General features: G+C 40.9%; 4 protein-coding genes across 4 annotated transcripts in view; 3 read left to right on the forward strand and 1 right to left on the reverse strand.

The window, feature by feature from the left end:
- Positions 1–3,218: 3,218 nt before the first annotated feature.
- notum1a (notum, palmitoleoyl-protein carboxylesterase a) lies at positions 3,219–8,731 on the forward strand. The gene is made up of 11 exons (XM_010770870.1): positions 3,219–3,568; positions 6,037–6,089; positions 6,206–6,301; positions 6,649–6,709; positions 6,796–6,854; positions 6,943–7,045; positions 7,132–7,332; positions 7,443–7,540; positions 8,017–8,164; positions 8,259–8,306; positions 8,424–8,731. The coding sequence occupies exons 1-11, from the start codon at positions 3,240–3,242 to the stop codon at positions 8,725–8,727; spliced, it is 1,500 nt and encodes a 499-aa protein (XP_010769172.1). The 5' UTR covers positions 3,219–3,239; the 3' UTR covers positions 8,728–8,731.
- A 3,058-nt stretch (positions 8,732–11,789) lies between these two features.
- On the forward strand, positions 11,790–13,605 carry myadml2 (myeloid associated differentiation marker like 2). The gene has a single exon (XM_010770871.1). The coding sequence runs from the start codon at positions 12,635–12,637 to the stop codon at positions 13,544–13,546; it is 912 nt and encodes a 303-aa protein (XP_010769173.1). The 5' UTR covers positions 11,790–12,634; the 3' UTR covers positions 13,547–13,605.
- A 1,490-nt stretch (positions 13,606–15,095) lies between these two features.
- LOC104945233 (pyrroline-5-carboxylate reductase 1, mitochondrial-like) lies at positions 15,096–16,095 on the forward strand. Its single transcript, XM_010770872.1, has 4 exons — positions 15,096–15,217; positions 15,445–15,516; positions 15,634–15,704; positions 15,856–16,095. The coding sequence occupies exons 1-4, from the start codon at positions 15,130–15,132 to the stop codon at positions 16,078–16,080; spliced, it is 456 nt and encodes a 151-aa protein (XP_010769174.1). The 5' UTR covers positions 15,096–15,129; the 3' UTR covers positions 16,081–16,095.
- Positions 16,096–23,465: 7,370 nt separating this feature from the next.
- The window catches only part of LOC104945248 (pyrroline-5-carboxylate reductase 1, mitochondrial-like), a 6,762-nt gene continuing 3,216 nt past the window's right edge, over positions 23,466–27,011 (reverse strand). The window contains exons 2-5 of the mRNA XM_010770888.1: positions 25,115–25,336; positions 24,933–25,025; positions 24,438–24,601; positions 23,466–24,123 (exon numbers count right to left, since the gene is read on the reverse strand). Of these exons, the coding sequence (XP_010769190.1) occupies positions 23,955–24,123; positions 24,438–24,601; positions 24,933–25,025; positions 25,115–25,336 (648 nt within the window). The 3' untranslated portion in view covers positions 23,466–23,954. The remainder of the gene's footprint in view (positions 24,124–24,437; positions 24,602–24,932; positions 25,026–25,114; positions 25,337–27,011) is intronic.

Here is a 27,011-nt window from a genome sequence, read left to right on the forward strand (position 1 = left end):
TTTGCCTCAAAGTGACAGAGAACAGAAGCTAAAATGCTTTGACATGGGAGGAAAGCGGAAAACGTCACAGCTCTCTAACATTTATGTCAGATTAACCTGTTAATGAGGCTGTCTTTCAAATAATGCAAACAAATAGTTTTTGCATGACAAATATCTACAATATTGAATCTAATCCTGAGACAGGCAATAAAAAAAATGTCAAAACCTGGTACACCCTACAGGAGAAATTACTACAATATACTCAAAACTTCTGAAGGTTTCAACAACTTTTTAACTAACTCAGAACACCTGAGTCCTATCCCATGCATTTCCAGTTCCTTTTTCGTCCTGGCTTTTAGCAGATTTCCACACTTAAACACTTTGTGGCATGATACCACTAAGTCCCAGGCTTTGCTGTGTGACCTTCATGGGCTTTATTGCTGCGGTTGAGTCCCACAATCCCTAACCTGATATCTTATGTTTTATGCTGGTGCTGACTAGTGCTAATGCTCTGTGTAGGAGAGGGGTGGCAATGTAAGGGAATTTAAAGAAAGTCTTCTATGAAATATAAAAGTTTTATAGATGGTGATCTCTCCTTTGTTCTTCCAATGAGGACCTCCACCTGTTTCTGATGATATGAGCCAGAGCCTGTCCCTTTCAAGAGGCTGATCCCTCCTGATCTCTTTGATGTAACCTGACCTAACAGTTCCAACTAGTGGGATTTGATGATCACGGATGGACCCTCGACAACAGCATGAGCAAATCAAAACTAACAGGCATTGGGAGACGGACGATGGGGATGTGTGAGCAGAACTGGCAGGCTGTGGAGACAGAAAGAGCGCTCCCAGAGCTATGATGTGTCTAAACGCTAGGCAGGCAACGGTCACATGATCAATGCTGCCAGCCCAGACTTAAGCAGTAAAACCTGTGGATCTGTGAGGGCACATGCAACTGATCGGAGATGAAAGACAAGCTTTGACTTTCACAGGAGGCCTGGAGTCAGGGTGGGGGCTACAGGGGCACTTCTGAGGGACTGCCATCAGAACAGCTGGGTCATTTTCTAATGACCTAATTCTGGGATTAATCCGTTCGTACTTGCATGGTTAAATTTGTGTCTGCGCTACACACAAACGGTGGGAGGCAAAGAAAAAAGGGAGAGAGAGAGAATTACCAGTGAAAGCCAGAAGGGCTTAGCACTTGGAGTTCAAACAAGGTGCACAGTAGAGGACAAACCACTGTGCACCAACAGTAGCAAGGCTAACCAGCGTTTCTGTCTCCAGCCTCATACTGTATGGAAATGGAACACATAATCTACACGTCTAGTTCAGTCGAAGTGCGGGCATCTCCCGCTCACACTTTTCACTAACTGGGTTGGTGGACGTTTCCACACACCGCCGGGGCATCTCTTCATGGTAGCGTGTGTGTCAGAGGCCAACGTCCATCTGCGAGTGATTTAAGGGTTACATTTTTGGGGATGACGTGTGATAAAACAGGGAGGTATGGGTCAAAGTGACTAGACTCAATCTGTGACAGAGCCTCTCCTCCTGGGCCCTACCACATGTTTTAATCTATACAAGCATCTGTTTGAAGTTCCCAATGAATACCATCGGTCCTGCTGCTGACTTCATATCCATCTTACCTGGTTCAGAACAGTTTGCACCCTTTAGGACCATCGATTTACCACCAAAAGGATATTTTTCTAAGAAGTTGTGAAACTGTTTTTATGTTGTTGAGCTGACAATTATGTGAGCATGTTTAAAAATGTCCAAATGTGTTCTTTTTGGTAGATTTACTATCAATGTTTTTGACAGACAGCACACAATAGTTATCTGAATAAACAGTACCCCCATATCAGGCCCCAGGGCTCTTTCCAATCTCACTGCCAAAACAGAGACCGCATCAATAAGACATTATCAATAAGCTTTGAGTCTGCGTATGACAGCAACTTTACCACGGCTCAGAGATACATACAACACAAGATAAGTATTATCCTCTTAAACTGCTCTAGAGTTAGCACATTGTTGGTTTTATACATGTGTAGGTAGTGACAGTAATACCCAGTCTGTTACAACTACACTAATTCAAAAAGTCAGTGCGTCTCACATGAGAAGAATGAGCTCAATCAAAGACAAAAGTCACCACAAAGTGTCACAGTGATGAGTAATCACTGTTATTCTTATGCAATCACTGCGGGCTACTCTTTTAACTTAAATGTGTCCTTAAAATGAGAGGTTGTTCAAGGGAAGCCTACCTCAACCGTAACAAGGCATTCCTGTGTTAAAAAGTTGGCTCCCCATCAGGATGCTCTGCTCGACTTAAAATATACAGTAGACTCGGAAAGTTTGGAAGAGACTGAAGTGGGAGGGAGGAGGCGAGGAGAGGGGGGAGAAAGAGTGATGGTTGCTTTGATCTCTGGAGGCCCCGTCTGGATACAAAAAAAGAAAAAACAAGTGTCCAAGTCCCTTTTTCTAAACCTTAAGAAAACAAGAGCAACTCAAATCAGAACTCCTTTTAAGGAGGAGTTTGTGGGTTTTGTGTAAGGTGTAGGAATCTCTGATGGATTTAAATGCCTTATAAAATAAATGAAATATACAATAATGATGTTACTTTATTTAAACATGAAAAGTCTGTTGAGATTATTATTTATTTTCACGGTCAAATATTGTTGGATCTCAGCACGACTTTTGTTTTTCCCCACTTGATTTTCAGGAAAGTGTGTAACTATTCTCACTTCATAAATGTGTGGTGGAATGGGAAATGGGCATTTCAAGGCCAATAAAAGCCACCACATCAAATAAAACATCGCGGATCAAAAGAACCGACGCATGGACATTTTTTTCCCCTCTATAAATTAAAAAAAGGGGGGTAGTCTGCCACGCTTGATCATGCCCTGAGTCCTTCCCCGCGCCTGCGATTGGCTGGACGGACACACAAGGGGGGAAAGTTTGAATAAAATACAAGAGCATGGCACGAATGTTGTCGTACAAGCTTGTGCGCTTGGTCCAGCAGCGCTTGAGTTGTACTAGATAGATGGGCACATATTTGTAGGCTCTTTTAAAGTTTGAAATATATCCAGATAATTCAGTTGATTACTGTGTTGCTCTAAAACGACTTCAGTTAACATTTAACCGTTGCTTGGAGTTGATGACAAGAGTTGAGGCGTATTTTAAACCGTGCGTCATTTATTTCTCAGCTCCATCAGTAAAAGTTTGAGTTCCCCTGACGAGACATTGCATTTGGACATTTAACACCGGGATAAGATGACAGCCATCAGAATGATTTCATCAATGCTGTTGCTGGTGCTGATGCAGTCCGGAGTTCTTTGCGCACGGAGGTTCCGGGGTGGCCGCAACCCACAACCACGCCGCTCGCCACCTCCTCCCACATACCGGGCGGACCGGGGGGACACCACGGAGAGCTTCCCTCTGGATTTCACCGCCGTGGAGGAGAACATGGATAACTTCATGACACAGGTGAAGAACCTTGCGCAGTCCCTCTACCCGTGTTCGGCGCAGAAGCTCGACTATGACATGAAGCTCAACTTTTTGGAGAATACATCAGTCACCTGCAACGATGGGAGTCCTGCGGGGTATGTACCAACTGAGAATACACAGTGTGATCGATCATGATTCCCATACGATTGGATCACCGGCAGGTCAGAGCAGGGTCAGGTGTGCGCCCTGAGGCTAGAATGAATTGTTATTTACTTCAGCGGGGAGTCTCGCTGGTCATCCTGCTACCCGAAGTAACCCACATGTATCTGGCCTGAGGCGGCGAGTGTGCGCACTGAAGCTCTCCTTTTCCACCCTGGTTTATGGCTTATGTTAAAAAATGGTAATCTTGAAAAAGAAATAGAAAATCTGTACAATGACAAAAATAAACAAAATAAATGGGGGGGGGTTAAAAAAGAGAGCAATGTCCTAGGACAGAATAACGGCATGAGATAAACAGCTGCTTTGTGTCAGTGAAGCGTGAAATTTGCGGATAGCCACATGGCCTATGCTTCATTTCCTTTGCTTCAAATTAGAATGCAGGATTTGCTCTGCAGAAAGTTTAAATTCAACCTCTGATGTCTTGTCTACTTGGCTACTTTAGAATTTGATGTCAATGGCTCCTTGTAGTGTTTTTATTTAATGGGGTAATCAGACACTAAAAGTATATCAAACAGATGCACTGCCTCTCATATTGCATAATGCTTAGTACTCTCTGTTATGTTCAATTTGAAATAAGTCAAATCAGGAGCTGAAATTCCAAAAATATATTTTTATAAATGTAATATTGATATGCACATTTAGTCATGGAAGGAGGGGGTGAATCAAATAAAACGCAGGTGTAAAAGATATAATTAATCTTATTATACTTCTTAAATGCCTCAAACTGCCAATGTATTCTTCTGCATCACAATAAAAGAGTTTGAAAACCTCATAAAAACTGTGATGTGCCCCTAATTTAGTATTGATATAGGAAAATATAAAGCACTGCTGAATTCTTATCATAGGCATTATTATTTGCAAGTATTATATAAAAGCTTTACTGTTAATGTTGTATCTGGAGGCTTTGATGCCTGTGCATCAGAAATGATCTGGGACCTGTTCAGTGATGGGCAGACCTGATTAAAAGGGCTTTTCTCTATACATTTCTCTTTATGGATTTAGTATCCTGTCTAATTCCTGTAAAACCTCAAATTACCTGGTGGAAAGAGAGGTCTGTTAGCGGGGTAAAGCTCTTAACCCTCTAGATATGCAGCTAGGGATGGTGACTGGCAGATGGCGTTTCAGTCACTTGTCAGTCAGTTTAGATGCTTATCCATCAGCTGCCAACAGTATTTTCCGAGAGGTATTTTATCACATGACAGATTAACAACAATGCAATGAGAAAATAATTCACTGTTTGACTCTGATGTTCCGGAGTTGTACTTGTTACCGTGAGTGGGTTGATCTAGCATGCCTTCACGTTGTTATTGGAAGTAGTGAATAGAGTATACCATCCTCAGCCTACATTAATGACTGTACAATATATTATATGCAACCAAAGTGTGATTCAGAGTCTGGGCATACAGCTCAGAACTCCAGCCAAGGCTGTTTTTTTTTTTAAGTAACTCACATGTTTTTGGCAATCCGTGGAGTTTAGTCATTGGTGAAGTGCGGTGAACACTGATACGTTAGAATAACAGAAGCACATTCGTAACATCTGGATTATGTGGCTAAAGCTACTCTACACATTAGAAAGTCCTATGATCTGGTATTATTATTTGAAACAAAATCCTGTTGCAAAAAGGATGATGTGTCAGCCTTGAGAACATCCATCAGTATGGGAGAATCATGTTAGCATTGCCTTCTCCTGGGCTGTTAACATACAGCACACATCTTATATTGTGACATGTATTAACTTATTTGTATAGACAGCCTGGCAAAAATAATATCACTTACCCAGGTTGGATCTGAGGGGCATTTTGGGATAAAGGTTTTGACAACTACATACGTCAAAAATGTCCTCATATCTCTTATCTCTTATCTCTATGGGCTGGAACCTTGATTTATCAATGTCATGTGTTGATATGGGATGAGCTCAGAGTGATGAGACTATGATTACTTACCAGTGTTGCATTAAACATGAGGAACATCATCTACTGGCATCTACAGCACAAACAAAGGATAGGGGACGGTGTATCGCCCGTATGATCACCATATCAGTTTCCTGAGAAAAAACTATAAACACACAAAAACGCATTGTTCTCTGTTGTCCCTGGGCAGAATTTCATTTTTGCTCCCATCCGTCACCTTTGAGAGATAGGAATCAACAAGATATCGTTGCTAAGATTAACATTATCACGTGGTATGTGTTTATATTTCATGCTTGGATACCGTCACAGATGGTAGAAACAGTGCGGGTATTGCTTTCGGTGTTTACCTCATCTCTCTGAAGCACACAACTGTGGAATGTGGTTGTATCTTTCTGTTGTTTGAATAGATTATTATGTTGGCGGTAAATAAACCTTGAGGAACATAGAATCATATTTTTGTCGGCTATAATTTATTATTCTTTGTTTTCTAATAGTTACTACCTGAAAGAGTCTCGAGGCAGCAGACGGTGGTTGATATTCCTAGAGGGTGAGTATTCATTTATCTAATTTCATTATGTTTCTCCTTTCATGCCCACATTTAGAATAATGAGTAATTGTAGACTAAGAATGACACATATATTTTTGGTGTGTGTTTATATCCAGGTGGCTGGTACTGCTTCAACAAGGAGAACTGTGACAGCCGATACGAGACCATGAGGAGATTGATGAGCTCATCCACGTGGCCCCAAACTAAAACAGGTCAGCATCAGCTATTCTGTATTCCAACCACTACTCTGCTATAAGCACCACTGTTACTCCACCAACGGCTATAGCAAGTCCTGACCCCCAACATGGTAGAAAAAGAAGCCAGATCCCACCGTAATGTCCCAGTAATTTAAAGGATCGGATGTATCTGTCACCCCGTCATAATGTAGTTGCGGTGTAGGGCTACCTGGCGCCCGCTGCTGTAGGAACAGAGACGCCTCACCCTCTCTCATTTCAGTGTAATAACTGTAATCCATGTGGTAATGATGATGAGGAAGAAGAGGATGTGTCTGGGAGTGCCAGGATGGCTAATGATACATGTTGATCTGTCTCTGCTGCAGGCACAGGGATCCTGTCTCCGCTGCCCGAGGAAAACCCTCACTGGTGGAACGCCAACATGGTGTAAGTTGATTCATGTTTGTGTGTTTATCAAAGCTTGATTTATAATCATGGCCCGGCAGCTTTTTAACTTTGTTTTGGTTGCGCAGGTTCATCCCGTACTGCTCCAGTGATGTGTGGAGTGGCGCTACAGCCAAAACAGAGCAGAGTAAGACACGAGTGAATCATCAAAACAAACGTGACATGTAACCCTCTTTGAGAAAAGGGACATTCTAATGTCTTTGTGTTGTGTGTAGGTGGCTATGCCTTCATGGGCTCACTGATCATACAGGAGGTTGTGAAGGACCTGCTGAACAAAGGCCTGGACAACGCCAAAGTTCTCCTATTAGCAGGAAGCAGGTGTGTGGATATTGTGATTTTCAAATAGAAAATGTTATTCATTTGATTCAAATGTACTGATAAGTATGTCGTATTCATGAGTGCAGTGCTGGTGGTACTGGGGTCCTTCTGAACGTGGACCATGTGGCGGAGCTGCTGGAGGGACTGGGGCATACTGGGATACAAGTGCGAGGCCTGTCTGATTCTGGTTGGTTCCTGGACAACAAGCAGTACAGCTGCACGGACTGCACGGAGTGCTTGGACGCCATCACCTGCGCCCCCACTGAGACCATCAAGAGAGGCATCAAGTAAGGGAGCCGGTGATATTATCATTGAAGAATGTGTAGGATGGACTTATTTCAGTAAGGTTGCTAACATAGACATCATGTCCTATCTGTCTTTCTCACCTGCTCATCAGGTACTGGGGAGGAGTGGTTCCAGAGAGGTGCAGGCAAACCCATGAAGGAGAGGAGTGGAACTGTTTCTTTGGATATAGAGTCTTCCCATCGATAAAAAGTAAGCTTGGGGTCTCATTCTGTATTATGTAAAATGTACCTTCTGTACATGCAAGCCCAACATACTTGTGTGGCATAATAATAAGCAGATTGTTTGCATAATAGACTGCTTATTATGCATTATAGGAGGAAAAAAATGCACTAGCAATATTACGTGTGTTGAATAAACCGAAAATAGATTAAGAGTTCTGCCTATAGCCTACTGTTAAAGTTCGTCAAATGTATTGTTGATTAAATAAATATTTCTAACTTTCTTTTATTATACACTGAACTAAACACTAAAGGCACCAATCAAAAGTTTTCTTCTACTTCAACTAAATATCTTAAAGGACTTTAACAGTCTTTTCTCGATGTGTTTATTGTGCAAGTTGACATTGAAGTAGGCTAACTATTCAAATAATAATATAGTATGCAGCCGCACTGTAAATGCACACTATGAACCTATATTAATCTTCTTCTTCCATTCTCCCTGTGCAGGCCCAGTTTTTGTTGTCCAGTGGCTGTTTGACGAGGCCCAGTTGGCAGTAGACAACATCCAGCTAACAGGCCAGCCTGTGCAGGAGGGCCAGTGGCGCTACATTCAAAATCTGGGCATTGAGCTGAGGAACACACTCAAAGATGTCCCGTAAGAACATTTTTCTGCTTTTTAGGAAGACCATTCAAGTATTGGTTAATGTTTCAATTGGTTAATGTTTTGTTTTCTTCATTCTTTTTTCTAGAGCTATGTTTGCTCCAGCCTGCCTTTCACATGAAGTTATCACCAGAAAGTAAGTATACATTTTCAAACCTGCTGTTTCTAGTGTTTCAATATCACGGAGCACTAAGCTTTGTGTTTGACATCCTCTACTTGTGAGCTGACAGCGCCCTCTTGTGTTGTGTTCTAGTTACTGGATTGACATTCAGGTTAAAGGCACCTCTTTGCCACGAGCTCTGCACTGCTGGGACCGCAGCCTGAACGACAACAGGAACAACAAAGCTCCACCCAAGGGCTGCCCCGTTCATCTGATCGACAGCTGCCCGTGGCCGCACTGCAACCCCACCTGCCCCACCATCCGAGACCAGTTCACAGGACAAGAGATGAACGTCATTCAGTTCCTCATGCACATGGGCTTCGATGTGCAGAAGATGGCTCAGCAGCAGGGCATGGACCCCAGCAAGCTACTGGGCATGCTAAGCAGCGGCAGCTAAACGAACGAACGAACACACACACACACAAACACACACACACACACACACACACACACACACACACACACACACACACACACACACACACACACACACAGCATCTCCAAGCTAAGCCCAACCACGGCTGGCTGGTCTCCCTGGCCGGCCCCCCATGTCTGATACCTCCAACTCCCCCTTCACAACCCATTCTACCTGTAGTCCACTCACAGGAGCTTAGATTTGTCCCACAATCCCTTTCCTCACAACTGGTGACAAGTAACAGGGGCAACACAACACCAAGAAAAAGCACAACTCTCTGCTACTCTCCTTTTAAATTATCTTTTGCTTTGAAAAAAGAAAAATATCACGAATGTAATCCAGTTTTAAGGATGCTCATTGATGTTTTGTTTTTTTATATTATATTCATTCTACTTTTATAGATTATATTTTGTCATTATTTAACGAGAAAAGAGGAGACACCATAAGGATGTAAGGATGCTGTCTTTGTTAACTAGTCACTATAGAGTATATAACGTTTTTATTTTTGTTTAATAGTTTCTCATTACACAAAAACTACATCAAGGCAGGGGCATATGATAAGGTGAGGAAGGCACTGGATCGGAAAAAACATTTTGTATTTGTCTAAAAAATAATGGCAAGAAGGATAGAAATAAACCTAGATTCCTATAATCAGCCTGCGGTAAAAGACCAGGTTAACTTAACACACCCTCAAAGTTAGGCTGTTTATTCTTTGTTAATGAAAGTACCCAGAATAATAAGTCAAACAAGAACCAAATACAGACAATGCCATATACTTTGTATATGCTTTTTGATATTATCATGGATTAAAATAAATATTACGGTACGAGTTAGCATATATTCTACAGCTGTAAAGACAATGTCTGGTTTTGGTGGTTTGAAGTTGATCGTGGTTCTAACCTGGAAACACTAACAGTCTATCATAAGATATACATAAACCACATTACATCTCATCTTTACCTATTTCATCACAAGACTGTTGAAGACTTTGAGTACTCATTCTCGTTGGGTCAGTAGTAGTCAGTAACAATCCTCAAATCAATGGAATGAACATTTAAAGGGAGACAAATATTGTGTATTGTATATTTTTTGAGTATTTGTATAGGTTCTTTCAAGTGTTCACTATTGTAACTCCCTTCTTATATATCATAATAGAGATCACTTTTTAATATAATGATAGTGTTGTATCTAATGATGTCCTTATAAAATGATGTTTTCAAAGGACCTCTATTTTGCATCACACCAGAGAAGGAAAGGTATTACTAATAGTAATTTTATTCTGTAACATATTTTTTCACAGAAAGAAACTCAAGCTACATTGGTAATTTACATATTTATTTTGTTATGTAAATCATATTTATAAGTGCTATTTACACAGAGAAGTGATTCTTTGTAAATTGTAAATACATTGCTGTTTTTTCTCTTTGTGTTGATTGCATGTCTTTGTATCAGAACTAAAAGAAAAGACACATTACATATACTACAAGCTAAATATTGCTGTGAAGTCTTGTTATTATTATTAGTATTATTGTTATTGTATTATAGATAGAAGTATTTGTAAGAGCAGAAGTTGTAGTAGAATAGGCATCAGTAGTATTTGCACATTCTCCATTCTTCCATGACTTGCAGGAGGTAAGGTCAGCCGCTACCTCAGGCTCCACACAGTGTTTTACCCCACTGATAACTATCATCATCTGATAATAGATATAAGGCTTAGTGTATACAAAGTCAGCTAAAGGTTTTTCAACAATTTCTTTTTTAGCAGCTTTGCAAAAGATCGGGAAAAAAAATGTGGCTCATTTCAAGAAGTAGTTGAGGTAAAAACGAGAAATGTTGGCTTTTATTTTATAAGATAATTACCCATAACTAACAGGAAATACCTGAGGAATTGTCATGTGAAACTTCAAAGAACTGTTCTACAATACATTCAAATGTCTTATATAATAACTTGCTGAAGCAATCTCTGCTTTGACACCTATATCCCATCAGCTGCTTTTACATAACAGTTAAAAAATCTGTACTGTTAATAAGGTGACTTTTATATGTCAACTAATATGTTACAACAATGTTGTGACCCCTATAGCTGTGTCTTCTGTTTACCGCACTCACTATTTTTATGATGAATTTATTTTGATTAAAATGTGGGTTTTAATGACCTATTCACACATGCGCTCACATGTCAATGAAAGGCACTTCCCTAACCATCACAAGTAATTTGGGCTCATAATCCTCTAATGTGCCAAACATATGACTGAAAGATAATTAGGTCCAAGGGAGAGACGACGTTTCAACACGACTGTCAGAATGGGGAAAGACATAGAAAAGCTGTTGATATCAAGCCAACAGCTGTACTGTTATCAATGGATTATCTGTTTAATGACTATTTCAAACAAAATGGATAATGGATCCATTAGGTTTCCTTTGCAATATCGATGGATTTTGTAGTTTGGACAGGCTAATTGGGCATAACAAAACATGACATATAGGTCACTGTACTAACAGGAAGTGTTGTTTTTTTTATATTCTAGCACCTTTGAAAGGTAACATCTTTTTGTATTATTTTGTATTTGAAATGGTCATCCTCCAACAAGAAATCTGAATACCACACAACTGATAGCAAATTAGTGGAAAAAGGATTAAGCTGTAATAAACCAGACTTCACATGCTGTTAAAATGAATATTTTCACCTTGCACACTGTAACTCAAAAATCCCAGCATACTAATATCACAGGTTGGCGTATTTTAAGTAACTACTAATTTATTTCCACTTCCCTCTCACATGCATCGCTCTAATCTGCCATCACTTGTACATAATCATCCTTCTGGCCCTGTATGTAATTTTTGCCTCTAATGGGAGTCTTAGCCTCACTCCCTGTCATTACACTGCGCATAAATGCCAGTTTCTTTCTGAGGGTGCTCTGACTCAGCCTCCCTGGGTGCTCCCTAGAAATACGACTCCCATACTGCCTGCCACATGTAGCCTCCCACCCTTCTGTGGAATATAGACCCCCTATTTATAGAGCTGGCGGGGCCTGTAACCCTGGTCTCGGCACAAACTTTCATTTAAACAACCCCTTGAGTGCGCACTGACACACACAGCAGGAAGAGGGTGTGTGTTTGTGTGCGCAAGAAAGAGTGGGAGACTAAATCCAAGAGGGAAAAGGATACAGAAACAGCAAGACAAAGAGCAAGAGACAGAGCCAACAGTTTGAGTTATTTGGACGGGCAGTTGGGGGCCTACTGTGAATAATGTACAAGGACTGATTTGCGGAGTAATGGAAGTTGACTGACAGGACAACAAACCAGTCCACCTGTCCAGCACTGCCGGCTATTGTTGGAAGATTGATCACTGTATATGACTTTTAGAGGACCTTCGACACTTTGAACTTTTCATACACTGGACAATTTGGGGATTGAAGAGTTCACGCAAGGAAAAACCACGATTTCTGAGGACAAACACTACAGCTTTGAGTAAGAACAGGAGCAAATTCTTCATTATAACATAACTGTATAAAAGCATTGATTCCAGTGTTATATGATTTACAGAAATAATATTCTGTATTCATAATGTATAGGTTTGTGCAGCAAAGAAAATACATTCAGATCTTAGATATTATTATGTTAAGGTCTCAATAAATAACCTTTACGTTTACTGTGCAAACTTGTACATAACAGTGTATAAATGTGTCTTGATGTTAAGCACACTACTGTAATTACAAAGCAAGCTTAGGCGAACATTACAGACATTTATAATTAAGGACCATCTATAAAAAGGCAACCAAGGAAAGGGTGAAGTCTGTGCCCAGCAAAAAAAGAGTGGGCCACAAGGACAGCACGTCAAGAATCTCACCAAGAAAAACAGCTGCTTCTGGGAGCCTCGACACACAAGATGGATTCTAATGGAGGACACTACCTCAACAAAGAAGCTGTGCTGTCACCTTTAGGTATATCCCGAATGTGCCAGCTGCTCCTCGGTTGCACCATAATGGCCCTTGTCTCCCACAGCGCAGGCTACAGCGCCAGCTATGGACAATTTTGCATGTTTGTGTGGTGCTTCTGCTTTGCTGTCACACTGGTTGTGTTCACCCTGGATATCACACGGCTCCACGCATGCATGCCTATTTCCTGGGATAACTTCACCGTGGCCTTTGCCATGCTGGCAACACTCATGTATATCACTGCCTCCGTGGTCTACCCTGTTTACTTCCTCCAAACAGAGTGCCCTGATGAAAGCTGTGAGGTTCAATTCTACCGCATTGCTGTCACTGTCTGCTCCAGTGTCTGCTGCTTCCCCTACGGTGCTGAGGTTTTCCTAACTCGAGCAAAGACGGGAGCCGTGGTGGGTTACATGGCTACTGTTTCCGGTCTACTCAAGGTGGTCCAGGGTTTTGTGGCCTGTATCATTTTCGGGGCCCTGGCCAATGACAGTGAGTACACCCTCCACATTGCCACTCAGTACTGTGTGGTGGTGTACAGCCTGTGCTTCACTATTACTGTCATAGTAGTGGGAGTGACAGTTTCCGGTAGGACCTCTGCCCTGCGGTTCCCCTTTGACCGGTTTGTGATCGTCTACACCTTCTTCGCTGTGATGCTTTACCTCAGCACTGCCCTCATCTGGCCCATCTTCAGCTTTGACAGGAAGTACGGCACCTCTACTCGTCCTGAGGATTGCCCACGCGGAGAATGTCCCTGGGACAGTAAACTCGTTGTGGCTGTGTTCACCAACGTAAACATGATCCTTTATTTTGTTGACCTTGTTTACTCCCAGAGGATTCGCTTCGTCTCCAGCTCTGCTGTCTGAACCCCCCCTCTCCTAAAGACTATAGACTCAAAGACAAATAAAGACATTTCGAAACTATCCACCTTGCTCTCCTCATTCAAGTCTCTGTGAAGGACTCAATCCCTTGGATCCATAGATCTATGCTACCGTATCTATGTGGACTTTTTTTATCAGTATTAATTCAACTGCCTGTAGGCAGCAAAATTAACAGTATTATCCTATTATAACAACAAATAAAGGCTTTTCCCAAGGTTCAGCAGTGACTTACCAGGAAAACCAGGTGCGCCGACGATCTAATCGTAGCAACTTTGTTCAAAGAGGATTCTGGGAAGTTTGTCCAGTTTAGCACCAAATACATCCCTCTGCTCCAGATTCCTTTGCTGGTTGCAAACAGGAAGAACCTACGGGTGTGTGGGATAATGTTTAGAATATTAATGTTAAATCAGCCTCAGAGTAGGCCTACAGAGGCTGAACCATAAATGTCTGTATTACTCAAATGAAGGAAGATATATCTTATAAATAGCATAGGCTAAGTTTACAGTATGCACTGAACATAGCTTTTGGTTCAGCTTTTTGACCATTTTGTTGTATCTTGTCCCACAGTTTGTCATCATACACTGCATGAAAAGCAAAAGTTGAAGGTCATCAGGCTTTCCTGTCTTCGGCTGAATGTTAAATGTATCTGATACATGATTTTTTGAAAACAAGACTTTAACAGCAGTATTACATTTTATTTGAATTGAGAAAGCACAACCAACGGTTTGATATCTCTTATTTTGTTATATTTCTGATAGATAATGTTTCATATTTAATAAAATATCTAAAAGAATGTTTTGTTGGTCATTGTATTTATTTGCCCTTTGCTGTATGAGTAAGGTTATGTTTTGATATGTGAACCTTTACTTTCACTTTCAACAACTCTTCCTAAACAGTGACATCATTATTGGCAAGGGTTCAAATCAATGAAATTGGTAGTTATGTTTATTGTTAAAGCAGTAATGATTCATAGCCTGAGTAGGCTAAATGAAATTAACATAGCCTATTTCAATATTAAATAGCACACCAGAGTAATTTATAAATATGTTAAACTGCATGGTGTCTGTAGATTAGGCTACAGTGTTAGAAAACATGCTTCTCAGACATTTTTTCCCTCGTCCGTTCACATTGGAAGGAATTCCGTTCTCTGCATCGGTGGGTTTGGGTTTTGTTGACATAAATAGACAAGACAAAATGTAAAAAGTTCAGGCACTGAAGAGTAACGCAAAAATGTTATTTACTCCGGGGTGTTAACTAGGCGACTTCGGTCAGACTACTTGTCTGTCTCCTTGAAAGTGTTAGCTCTTTACCGGGACATGCCTTTCAAAATGTCCCACAGTAGATGATAGTTTATTTTATAACCTATCGGCATACTCAACAACCTTTCTCACCCTGGCGAAACCTGAGGAAGCTAGGCTTTCGGGTTTTTAAGAACCCGCCCCAAAGTGACTACCAACAACTCTGTGATTGGTCAGGGGCGCTACGTCTTGCCTAAACGTGCATGCTCATTGGCTTATTCACTTGTCAGTCAAATATACCACAACAGGTTACAGTAGAGCGCGACACAGATGAGCCACGTTGACAGAGTACATATTTCAGGTGTTTCTGTTAAAAGATTGCTGTCGGTCAACTTCGCGGCGACTTCAGGATATATTTGTAAGTTTACCTACTGTATAACAATATGGCTGCTGCCCACGTGTATTCATAAATGTCGTTCGCTTCGCTTAATACGGAAGTAGGGGTTTGTTTACTACTACAGCACAACGTACGTGGCTGCCAGAAGGATATAGGCTGCAAACCATTTGTTAGACTTCGTCGTTATCACCTGTCTACGTTGAGAGATAATTAATTCATCCATAAAGTTTTGCTCTGAACACACACAGGTATAATGAGTGTGGGTTTCATTGGAGCAGGCCAGCTGACCCACGCTCTGGTCAGAGGCTTCTCAGCTGCAGGTGAGTTTTAAATATACTTTACCATGTTTGTATTTTAAAGATTGCACTTGTGTTGTTAGTGTATGTTGATTGCAATCAGACACTGAAATGATTTTTGGAGATTTTGTCCACTTTAAGGCGTGATTGCCACCCACAGAATCACAGCCAGTTCCCCAGACACAGATCTCCCCACAGTACAGGGACTAAGGGTAGGTAGAGAATTAGTAATCAATACTTTGGTAAATCAACAATTCTGTTAATTTATCTATATAATTGTGTGTTTTTGAGATGGAAAACATTCCTTTACTTGCATGTTATACTGTCCAACAAAGTAGAAACGTGTATCTTTTGTTTTTACAGAAATTGGGTGTCAATTTCACAACAAGCAACAAAGAGACAGTGAGCAAGAGCGATGTTCTCTTCCTGGCCGTGAAGCCCCACATCATCCCTTTTGTACTGGATGAGATAGGACCAGACATTGAAGATCGTCATCTTATTGTGTCCTGTGCGGCAGGTGTCACCATCAGCTCTATAGAGAAGGCAAGTCAAAGCCATCTGCATCCACGTGTTACAAACTGTAAATAGTCAAACTTGACATAATTTACAATATATATATATTATGTATATTCACTCAATATTTCATTATACATATGAAACATATCTTGGATAAGGACCATTATTGCATGTACAAATATTACTTATATGAAGATAAAGGTGATGTGGTTTGTATACAGCATGCACCTGAAAAAGTCAAATAACTATGTACTTAACAGCTCAGATCAGGGATGGGCAACTTGGATGGTTGTGGGGGCCACATCATTTATGTACTGGCCACCAGGGGGCCGCAGATTCACTTGGAACACACACACACATTCCATGTATTGTATGTAATTATTAACAAATATACGAAGTCTAACATCTTCATTGACATTTTACAATCTTTCAGGGAACATTTGTTAATAATTACATACAATACATGGAATGTGTGTGTGTGTTCCAAGTNGGGCTGCCGGGAGAGCCTGCTCCACTTGACAGCGGTGTAACAAGATTATCAGGGCCATAAGAGCAAACAAAAAAAAACCCCAGCAACCTGCCTGAGAATCCAGATTACGACAGCGCCTGCACTGTGAATACTAAACACGGCTGGGGAGGACTAACGGGGGGCGCGGGCTTCACTGAGACATGACAGTGGATTGCATATCACGTAACTAATCACATGCAGATGTATCCACACACACACACACACACACGGACAGATTACCAAAGCACCACACAAGCACATATACATTTAAGTTGTCATGATTGATTCTTGAAAAGAAGCGTCTGAGGACTTGGCACTGGCAGCTTGCTAATGAAGTGAATACAAGTCGACAGTGGAGGTGCATGCTGATGAAAGCTTGTTTTCAGGACAACAGAGGCGCTATCCGACAATGGAAAACTCAGTTCTGTGGATATCATCGCACCAGATAATGCATTTCACTCCCAAAGTATCTCCTCTGACATGACCAGTCCAGACTTGTAAAGATCTGTACAGTCACACGCTTCGGCCCAGATGTGAATTAGGCTTTAGATGATTTGTATTATTAAATTGTCTTTGCTAACATCTAAGGGGATTAACAAAACACACACGAAAAGAGCTGGATGTGGAATCAGAATGATCACCTATTCAGTTTCTCTGATCAATAATGGATGTAGCCTTCCCGCTCCATTATCATGGACCTTCCACAGGAATGATGATAACCACGAAAATACTGACAAGCACACGAGGGGGTGAGTGCATGACAAATAAAATACATGTTCCCAAGGACGTTCCCATCATGCTTTGGCTCATTTATTTAGACTTTTAGATTATTTGTTCTTTCAGGAGTGATCTGCTTAACACATTTTCACCCTGTGCTCCACAACATTCTCAACACTTCATGCCTGATCGGAGCTTCTCCTTTTACTCCTTCCTTTGTCATTCAGAGTGGAAAAGATGGTCTCGATATTCAGATCTAATCATTCCTTCCTTCAGCTGAGTGAAGTCAATTATCAAGCAAGCTGCATGTGTTGGGCGCCATTTAACCGCAAATTAAAACTCAGACTCCTCTGATAGCTCTGGAAGAGTTACGGGAAGACTGGTGTAAAGTTGTGTGTGGGGAAAAACACAGTGTGTGTGTGTCTGTGTGAGAGAAAGGTACGATGGGAAGAGGGGAGGGAAGCTATTAACTGCTAAGTATTCAGAGCGTGAAATAAGAGTGACAAAAAGAGGGAGAGGGGAAATCATTCAGCAGCTTTCAGAGGGAAATGTGATACGCTTGTAGTAGAGGGGAAATACTAAGCCAATCGTTTTGACCAGTGGAGGATCGGCGCATCACTAAAATAGCAGTTAGCTCATATCTAATGCTCCTTTTTGAAGGACTGGTCCTTTAGAACAAATACAGTGTGGCTATAATTGGAAGGGTAAAGTGGTTGGTAGCAACAGTCTGAATATTTTCCGGATATTGTTCTCGCCTGCAAAAATAACGTCATACTAGGTGCCAAGAGAGATGCTGAATGTTATATTTGTATCAAAACACACTACAATTGCAAGAGAAGAGTGTGTTCTGAAAAGGAAGGGATTAATAACCCCATGGATGAAGATTTGAAAAATGCAGACTGAACTTGTACCTGCTGAATAATACAACGAGAGACAAATGAAATGGCTGCTTATGATTGAACGTATTATAAACCTAGACCTGTTTCTAATTTTAACGAAGATCAGGGTAAAGGTTTTGTTAACGTTTTAAATATTTGTTTAGTGATCACTCAATTATAAAGAAGTAAACAACCCTACTGTAATAGCTTTCTTACAACAAAAACGCCAAAATGCTAAATTGTTCAACCATCCAAAAATGTTTCCTTTTTTGTTGCAAATTGTTTTAGGCTGATAATTATCTTGTCAAACATGTTGCAAATCTGATGTCAGATGTCCGCTTAACTTCAAAGACATTTGTCATTATTGCTCTCTTTGATATCAACCACAAAGTGTAAAGTATCTGTAGTTGTCCCATGGAGACAAACATCAGACGAGGAAAGCAGAGAAAGTGAGATATCTGTGCACAATATTCCAAATGCATACACCATAACAGGATGTCCTATGAAAAACGCTGGCTCTGAAAAACTCCCATATGGAGGCTAGTATGTTCTGCACAAGAGCAGTTGGCGCATGCATATCTGGAATTTGCATTCAGTTCATGTGGTTTAAAGTGAAAAGATGAATCACAGCACCTCAAGGGACTTTGTATGTTCTGAAGTCACCGATAATGTGAGGCTTATTTAAAATGACTCGGGTTAGACTGGTCTGCATTAACCAATGTTTTCGATACATGCATAATCTATTTCCAAGCCCAGTTGCTGTTTACTCTCCGAGCCGCTCTGTTAGTACAAGCTGTATGACAGGAGAAGAGACTTCATTGGCCTCCCACTATCTGCCTGGAGGACTTGATTAAACAGGAAGAGAATTGATACTTCGGCCTTTCACTGGCAGAGGAAGTAAGGGTTGCAGGCAGCCCACACATTGGCAAAATATCCAGGAGCTTTACTACACTAGCTGCATACATATTAAATGCATTTTGCAATGAGCTAACAGCAAACAGGCAGTCTTTGCAGCACTCAGAGACTAGAGCAGTTCAACACATTTTAATGCTACTTAAAGTCAAATCTAAATGATTCCCGCTGATGACTGGTACCACTGAACGGCTAGGATTTTAGCTGGATTCTCTTACATTCAAAACAATTCTGTGATATGGCCATCAAGCCAACAGAGCTAAGCAGCATCACAGTGTAAAAAACAAACAAAAAGAATAACAAATGAATCATCTTTCATTCCTGTGGAGTGCTTTGATTCCAATGCAGTCACTTAGCTAAAGTTATTACCTGGAAATACTAAAGATGCTAATTTCTATTAATAACATCCTCACCGCTCAGTTCAAATTACGGCTTGTGATGGATGAGGTCTGACGACAGGATATTTCATGGAGCCTCACACTCCATGCGTTTTGTCCAAAAAATTAAATTAAAGAATTTACAATGACATCGCTCTAGAATGCAGTCTGACTTACTAATCATGCATCAGTACTAATAATTATAGATTGTCGATGTAATGCTACTTTTAGCTCCTCACATATTTTAGCCTGAAATCAAACTAAGAGTACTGGAAGAAATGACAAATATCAAAATACATAGAAGGAGGAAGGTTCTTTTGTTGTTATGTGTTGAGTTAAGCACCCAGTTTGCTCGCAACAGTTGATTCTGAAATATCTTTTCCTGAGGAAGAAACTGAACCCCAACCTGCTCCATCTGTGAGGCTTCAGACAAATCGTTAATAACTTAATCCATATATAAATGAATAACCGAATGTTGTATTCAGTAATAGACATTACACAGGGAGATTCTTATTGACTTCATTTGTGTCCCTTCCCTTTTGTGTTTTTTTTTTAAATGTTGTTTAAATGAATACCTCATGTATAACCTTTGAATAATGCGTCTGTGTCCTTTTGTAAGTATAGCATTTTTTTAATCAAATGATCTGTTACCTTTTTACCAAAACAGACAGTACTAATGTTAGTCTAATGATCTGCGTGAGCTCCTTTCCAATGTGGGTTATACACTGCTTATCTTAGAACAAGGTCTTGCTATCTTTAACCTCCTTAGAAAATCGTATCCATATCCAGCCGAGAACATATCAGAACATTCTCCCATTCTCAGAAAGGCATGAAACCGGACAACTTCTTCCCTGGCTCGTTTTCTTTTTGACATAGCCCCTTACACAAATACATGTAAAGTTAAATCACTTGTTTTTAATGTCAGTTCACCACTGATATGCCTCAAACATTAATCAGCCGAGATAAAAGTAGGTTACATGAGAAACAGCAGCCAGTTCCACGCTTATGCTTTTCTGTCCAATATTGGCTAATCTAAATAATGAACACACAGAGAGCAGTAATGAACATGCCAAGTCTAACTCAAGTTCCAAACAGAAAATCATCAAACACACTTGCTACTCTGTCTGGATGAAAATATTACTTTGAGAAGTGGAGCGGGCATATCGCAATGCTAAGCAATCATAATCCGCACTACACTTGCAAGAGGTTTCATCACCAACACTCCCTCCCTATTGCAAAAAAGGGGGGAAAGAAAAACTATATTGATCTTTTTCTCCCTTGCTTCCAGGCATTCCCATTTCCCCGTGCAGCTTAAGCAGTGCTTTTGTGGACAAATCCCACATTTGTGTTTCTTTCTGGAGGCTATTAATTGTCCTGGATAGGCGTAACTGCTCCCAAGGCACAGCTGTGTTGGCCATACAGAGGTGCTGGTGGCCAGTGTTCTGTGCAAAGTATTGCCTTGTGTTTCATCAACCTCAAATATCCCCTTCCACCCTCCACCGCCTGCCCAGTCTGAGCAACGCCACTGGGTATGAGTTGTGCACTCGGTTCACCTCTGTGGTACCCAGCATTATTTTATCATGGCTAACTCAATGCAAGTGGTGCTAAATCTCAGAGCTGATCTCCACCACTCCCTGCCTCCATCCTCACAGCACTGTCAGCCCCATTGGGCTCTTATATGGACCCTCATCTGTTCCTGTTACCTGCAGAGAGAGGCAGAGGAGGGCATTACGCTTTATTGCAAAGCCAAGCTTCCGATGTTGGACTGGCCTGTCTGCTAAGCACACTTCAATGCCCTGCTCGCATGAACAGAGATGATGAAACAAGTTGGATATCTGAGCAAGAATGGGCAACTTCAATCTGTTTAGCCCTGCCTATATATGCTCAACAGTTTCCAAGGTGACTTTTCCAATTGCACAGAGATTCACCATGGATAATTCATCACCTGCCCTCCATAAGCGTGCACTCTAATAGGCAGCACATTTCATCATGTCACACACAGGGAAACAAGAGCATCTGCCAACCAAAAATAAAAGGAATGAAGTGTTATATTGCGTTGAATAATATCACAAGCAAGCTGGCACCCCGTAATTCAACTATTCAATAACAAAAATAAAAAAGCACACGACCCACACAATGATTTCTACCAGCATTTTATTTCAAATACTGCCTACATGAGGTGTTCTTTTATAAACTTCCCATACATCCCATTATTACACATGAACCAAATTAAACAGTCACTTATTGCGGGACTCCGTTATAACAACACAGGCATAATATATTGCCTATCATGCAATTCTTTAGATGGATTTGACATCGCAGTTGACATCTAAGCTCTTAATATAAATGTACTCGCACCCTGACTTGTTGAAGTACATCATGACAGCACTGCAATAAAATGCACATTCTGAACTGAATGTAGATGAGGCTATTGATAAATGCATGATGGTCATCACTTGATGCTCATGGCTTGATGACTGACTTGCACGACAGATCAGAACCCTTTCGATCCATCTCGTTAATAACGGAGGCTTGGTGATAAACATCGACCCTTATCCACCGAGCAGACCTTTGTCCGGTGGTGCCATATTTCGGGGTGGATTCTGAGAACGTCTAAATACATCAATATGATGATTCAGCACGATAAAAGAATACCGCTGCTTGTTTGTTGCCTTTGACATTAAAGCATTAATGTGGTTAACTGCCTGGCTGTGGCAATAAAGCCAAGGACGGTGGGTTTGCCACTGCCATTGTTACAATTTAACCAGTGGTTTAATGAATTGTCACTTCAGGTGAACCAATTCAATCGGAAACGATGGATGGGAAGCATTTCCTAGAATATTTAAACATGCAAGCATTTCAAAAGCTGCACAAAAGCACACCACAATGCACATATTTGTCAATCACATTCACGTTTGACAGGAATAACATGAGGAGAAATATTGAACACCAACCTGATCCGGCTAACCCACTGCCTCGGCTGGCTCTCGCTTCTCTTCACAACGAGGTGATGAAGCAGCAGGTTTGAACAGCGAGAAGCGCATGAGTTGACAAACCAGCAAGAAGCGCTGTGATACAGTGGACACCAAACTGTTTATCACAAAGGAAACCTAGTTGCACATTTTTTGACATTCCACGACTGTCTGCAACCTCTCTACGCCTGCTTGTGAAAGTGGCAAACAACTCCCCGCCTACAAAACAAGCAGGCGAGGAAATCCCCGTGCTCAGCCTTCCTACTATAACAGTAGCAACACAGCACCACGAGCCATTCAACAACCGGCAAAATCACCGTTTTACCTCCAAACAACCGGCCGTAACTCTATATAAAAAAGAAAATATTTTTGACATGTTTTATTCGCTGCTCATATGTGTAAAACAGATTACGAGCTGCGATCTCAGCATAGTAGGAGCCCGAACCGTTCAGTTCCCATCGGCTACACACACACTTCCGGTTGTAGCTTTCAAAATAAAGCCAACACTTGTGAGAACACGTGTGTTAAAACTCTTGAATAGTACGGGCGCTCGTATTTTGAAAAACCAAGGCTGGAATGAATCGGGCAAACTTGACCAGGAGAGATAGAAGAAGCTAGGTATGCTAACCCTACAGCTAGCCGCGACCAGCTTGTCAGCGGCGAGGCGAAGGCATGCACACTCAGCATAACAACACCGACTCTGTTTGGTTTACAGACCCACCTGACTTAAAAATGACGCTTTTTTAAGTTGTTTGCGTCAGGGTCCTCTTCTTACACCGTCACGGCGGTGAGCAAACATTAGAGACAGTTAAATGTCGGGTTCACTGACAGAAGCGGCGGCGCTTCCAAATGCCAGCTCGTGCTCTCCTTGTTGATTCCTTTCTCTTGTATTGAAGCCAGACGTCATCGTGTTTGGTCACGTGCCTTCATTCATGAAGGATCTTCTTTCCGCACAAGAAGAACACATTTTAACCAAAAATATACCACCTTTTGGTACATAGGAGCTTCTAATGACTGTATGTTGACTGGTAAAAACTATTGTTGGCATTCACTGTATCTAACACTAGCCAATGTCACTCAAATAACCACACAATTATTATTTGTTTTTTATTAATAAAACCATACAACCTAACAGTTTCATTTCATCATAATATGCAATTTACATTTTTATTTAACAAAGTAATTGTGGGATTGCATAAATACACGTGTATTTGTAATTGCACTTTCAGGGAATAAGGGCTCACTGATTTACTGCATACCACTGAAAGACATTGTTATTTAGTAAAACTAACTTGGCCAACTAACACCAGCGATGCCTGACTGAATTTGTTAAAGCCATAGTAACAACAGATATTGCAACCGTTATTATAGGCTAGTCTCCACGCCTGACAAAGGAAAATTATTTAGAGAAAGAAATATAGCTTACACAGTTTTTACAGCATCATCCCAAATATTGATGTTTTATTATAAAAACATAACCCGAAGGTTATATTTTGTTCCCACAACATCTGCCAGTAGTGGTTAATTCACAGCATAAAATGCAGAGCATATCAAATGTACTGTTTCAAAGCTTGACAATAAATCACTTCTTTCTGGTCCTGGGCTTACTGCTGTGGAACATACTGATCCCATGAGATTTGACTCCGACACCCTCTGGAATCAATCCTGGCTGCTGCAACACTTGGTCCAGAGTTGTCTTCTTAATGGCAGCTGAGGAGATTTTCTCTTGGTCGGCCAAAAACTGAAGTTCCCTTTTAGAGAAGGGCAGGAAAAGACAATATATTTACAACATAGTAAGAAACATACATATTTAGCAAATCATAGTATAGTAGCCTAATAATAATCTCATCACTAGGTAACTATGAAAAGGACAAACTCTCGCCATAACATTATTTAATGCTTAATATAGCTCCATCTACTGTCTAAGTTATACACTTCAAAATGAATATATCACCCTTTGGTCATTTGAATATGACAATTAACTTAAAAGCATTTGTTCTCTATCCCCGTGACAGGAAATATGATTTGTTATTTTGTTTGTCTCCCTCTTTCCTTATCAACTTACCTAGTCCTAACACAGGATGCCTCTACAGCGTTGATAAGGAGGCTGCGGAAGCCACCACTCTCCATGACGTGCAGGGCGTGGATGGTGGCGCCCCCTGGTGAACACACATTGTCCTTGAGCTGGCCAGGGTGTTGATCTGAGTCTAACAGCATTTTAGCAGCTCCCTTGAAAGAAACACAACAAGATGCACATTAGACTAACACACCATTGATGTCATATCCAACTTATATATGCATACTGTGTCCATAGCCAACCAAGACAGACTGAGGTCAACACCTGTCAAAGCTGAATCTTGATTTATAGATTGTACCAATACAATTAAACTGACAATGTACCAGAGAGACGGAGACATTTGTATATGAATACATCACAGCAAAGCTTGGAAAACACAATTTAAACCACCCCAATAGTAAAATTCTAAAAAGGAACCAAATACCATACAAGAAAGCATACATGTAACACATACATTTGTTAAAAGATAAATAAAAGTAATACCAGCAAGGCTTGGGCTCCGAGGCGTACAGCCAGTCTCCTGGGAAGGCCCATTTTCACTCCACCATCAGCAAGAGCATCTACAGCCGTAAATGCCTGCAAGTTGCATAGTTGTTAAACTTCTCATAATTACAAATGATCAAGCAACATTGAAAAACATGCTGAACATTATATAAATGACTCACGTAAGCAGGACCACTGCCGCTGAGACCGGTGACGGCATCGATCAGGTCCTCCTCTACCTCAGTGCAGTATCCTACACTGGCCATCAGCAGCTCCAGAAGCTGTCCATCCTCTACTTTTGCATGGGTGCCTGTGGCGTACACGGTGGCCCCCTCACGCACCACCACCGGAGTGTTTGTCATGCACCGCATTACCTTGGGAAAAGCGCGATACAGCTGCAGCTTCTGTAAGGGAAAAAAATGTACTGAATAAATTGTCCTGAAACTATAGGGAAAATGGGGCTGATAGGATCATTTGCACTCCTCTTACTAAAAGTAACTAAATGTTAATAGTCAATCAAAGTAGTTGACATTTCATTTGCTTTGTTCTGCCATGCAATATCATTTTAAAGACAACATGTATTGCTATGCACAATGCAGATGATTATATGTGGTCCTAAATTAGATACAGGTCTGATATTTTGCAAAGCAACCTCAGTCTGACAATCTATATGGGAACTCATGAGATTTTTATTTTACTTTAGATCAACTTTTTTCACCATTCTTTTGTTGGCAAGTCTTTTGCAGAGGTAGTGGAAATGACAGATCTGTCAATCTTTTTCAATGAAACTGATTACGTTACAATTCCACCAGCCTCTGCTCTGACTGGAATTGGTTATGTTTACAAAAAAACAATGTGAACAGCCTTTCAACAAAATCAGAGCAATAATTCAGAATTCAGTACAAAGGCTTGCAGGCATGGGTGTTTAGGGTTCAAGCAGCTAACTACTGTCATGTTACAGCATGTGATTGTGTTGCCTGAGGGTCTGCAGCGTATGAGAGCAGAAATACAGGGAGAGCCTTGTGGTAAAAAAAACGAAATAACAAACATTTTACAACCTTTAGCCATCATCTATACCAGGGATGGGCAAATGGCGGCCGTATGTGTTCGGCAGCCAAATACCGCGAAAATAATCTGTGACGCGTTTGTGTGTATTATGTCTGTTTCCCGGGGAAACACTCACAAGAAACACCGGCTGTTGTTATGCCTGCTGTGACGTTAAATTACCGCTTGTAATCATGCCTTTACAAGCTTAAAAGTCGTTTTTATCTTCTGAATTTGGCGAAAACAAGTTTAATATTCTAAAAACCAAGACTTTGTTTATTTGAAATCAGATGAAAAAAAACTGGCACGGACCCTGCCATGTTATCTATGATTACTATATGCTTTTCATTCATAATTTCAGCGGGAGGGAGGGGGAGTGGTGCTGAGGAACAGCAGAGTGCGGGTTGACAGGTGTCTGTGTTGACATTCCCCTTATTGTGGAATAAGGGGAATGCAGAGACTGGCTACAAGTGTTTTAGGTTCAAGTTAGACAACTAATGTCTGGGTTAGTGTTTATGACTTCATGTGTATGTCATCTTAATGGTTAATCTTAATGCACACACATTTTCCATGCTTTCACAATAGTTTAAAATAGTTTTATTCCACTGTTAACCTGTTCAATACAAACATGCCACTTGTAAAAATCAAATAAAATTTCTGTGAACTGATATTTGTTTAGTGAGCTTATTAGAGGATGTTCCCATTTTTTGGGGATGTTCCCTTTGATTGTAAAATGTCAATGAAGATGTCAGACTTAGTATATTTGTTAATAATTACATACAACACAGGGAATTTTTGTGTGTGTGTGTTCCAAGTGAATCTGCGGCCCCCTGGTGGCCAGTACATCAATGATGTGGCCCCCACCCACCATCAAAGTTGCCCATCCCTGAACTAAGCTATACAGCAGCCGTAGATTGACTAAAAAGTCAGGGTTTGCAGCGAGTGATTACAATATTCATCTTCACATAAAACTCTGTACAGTAACTAAAGACTACCTTTCCATTGCTTTATTCTCAATTCTCAATCTTCAAATCT

This window comes from Notothenia coriiceps, unplaced genomic scaffold, assembly GCF_000735185.1.
Source record: "Notothenia coriiceps isolate Sejong01 unplaced genomic scaffold, NC01 NC01_scaffold00009305, whole genome shotgun sequence".
Lineage (NCBI taxonomy): Eukaryota > Metazoa > Chordata > Actinopteri > Perciformes > Nototheniidae > Notothenia > Notothenia coriiceps.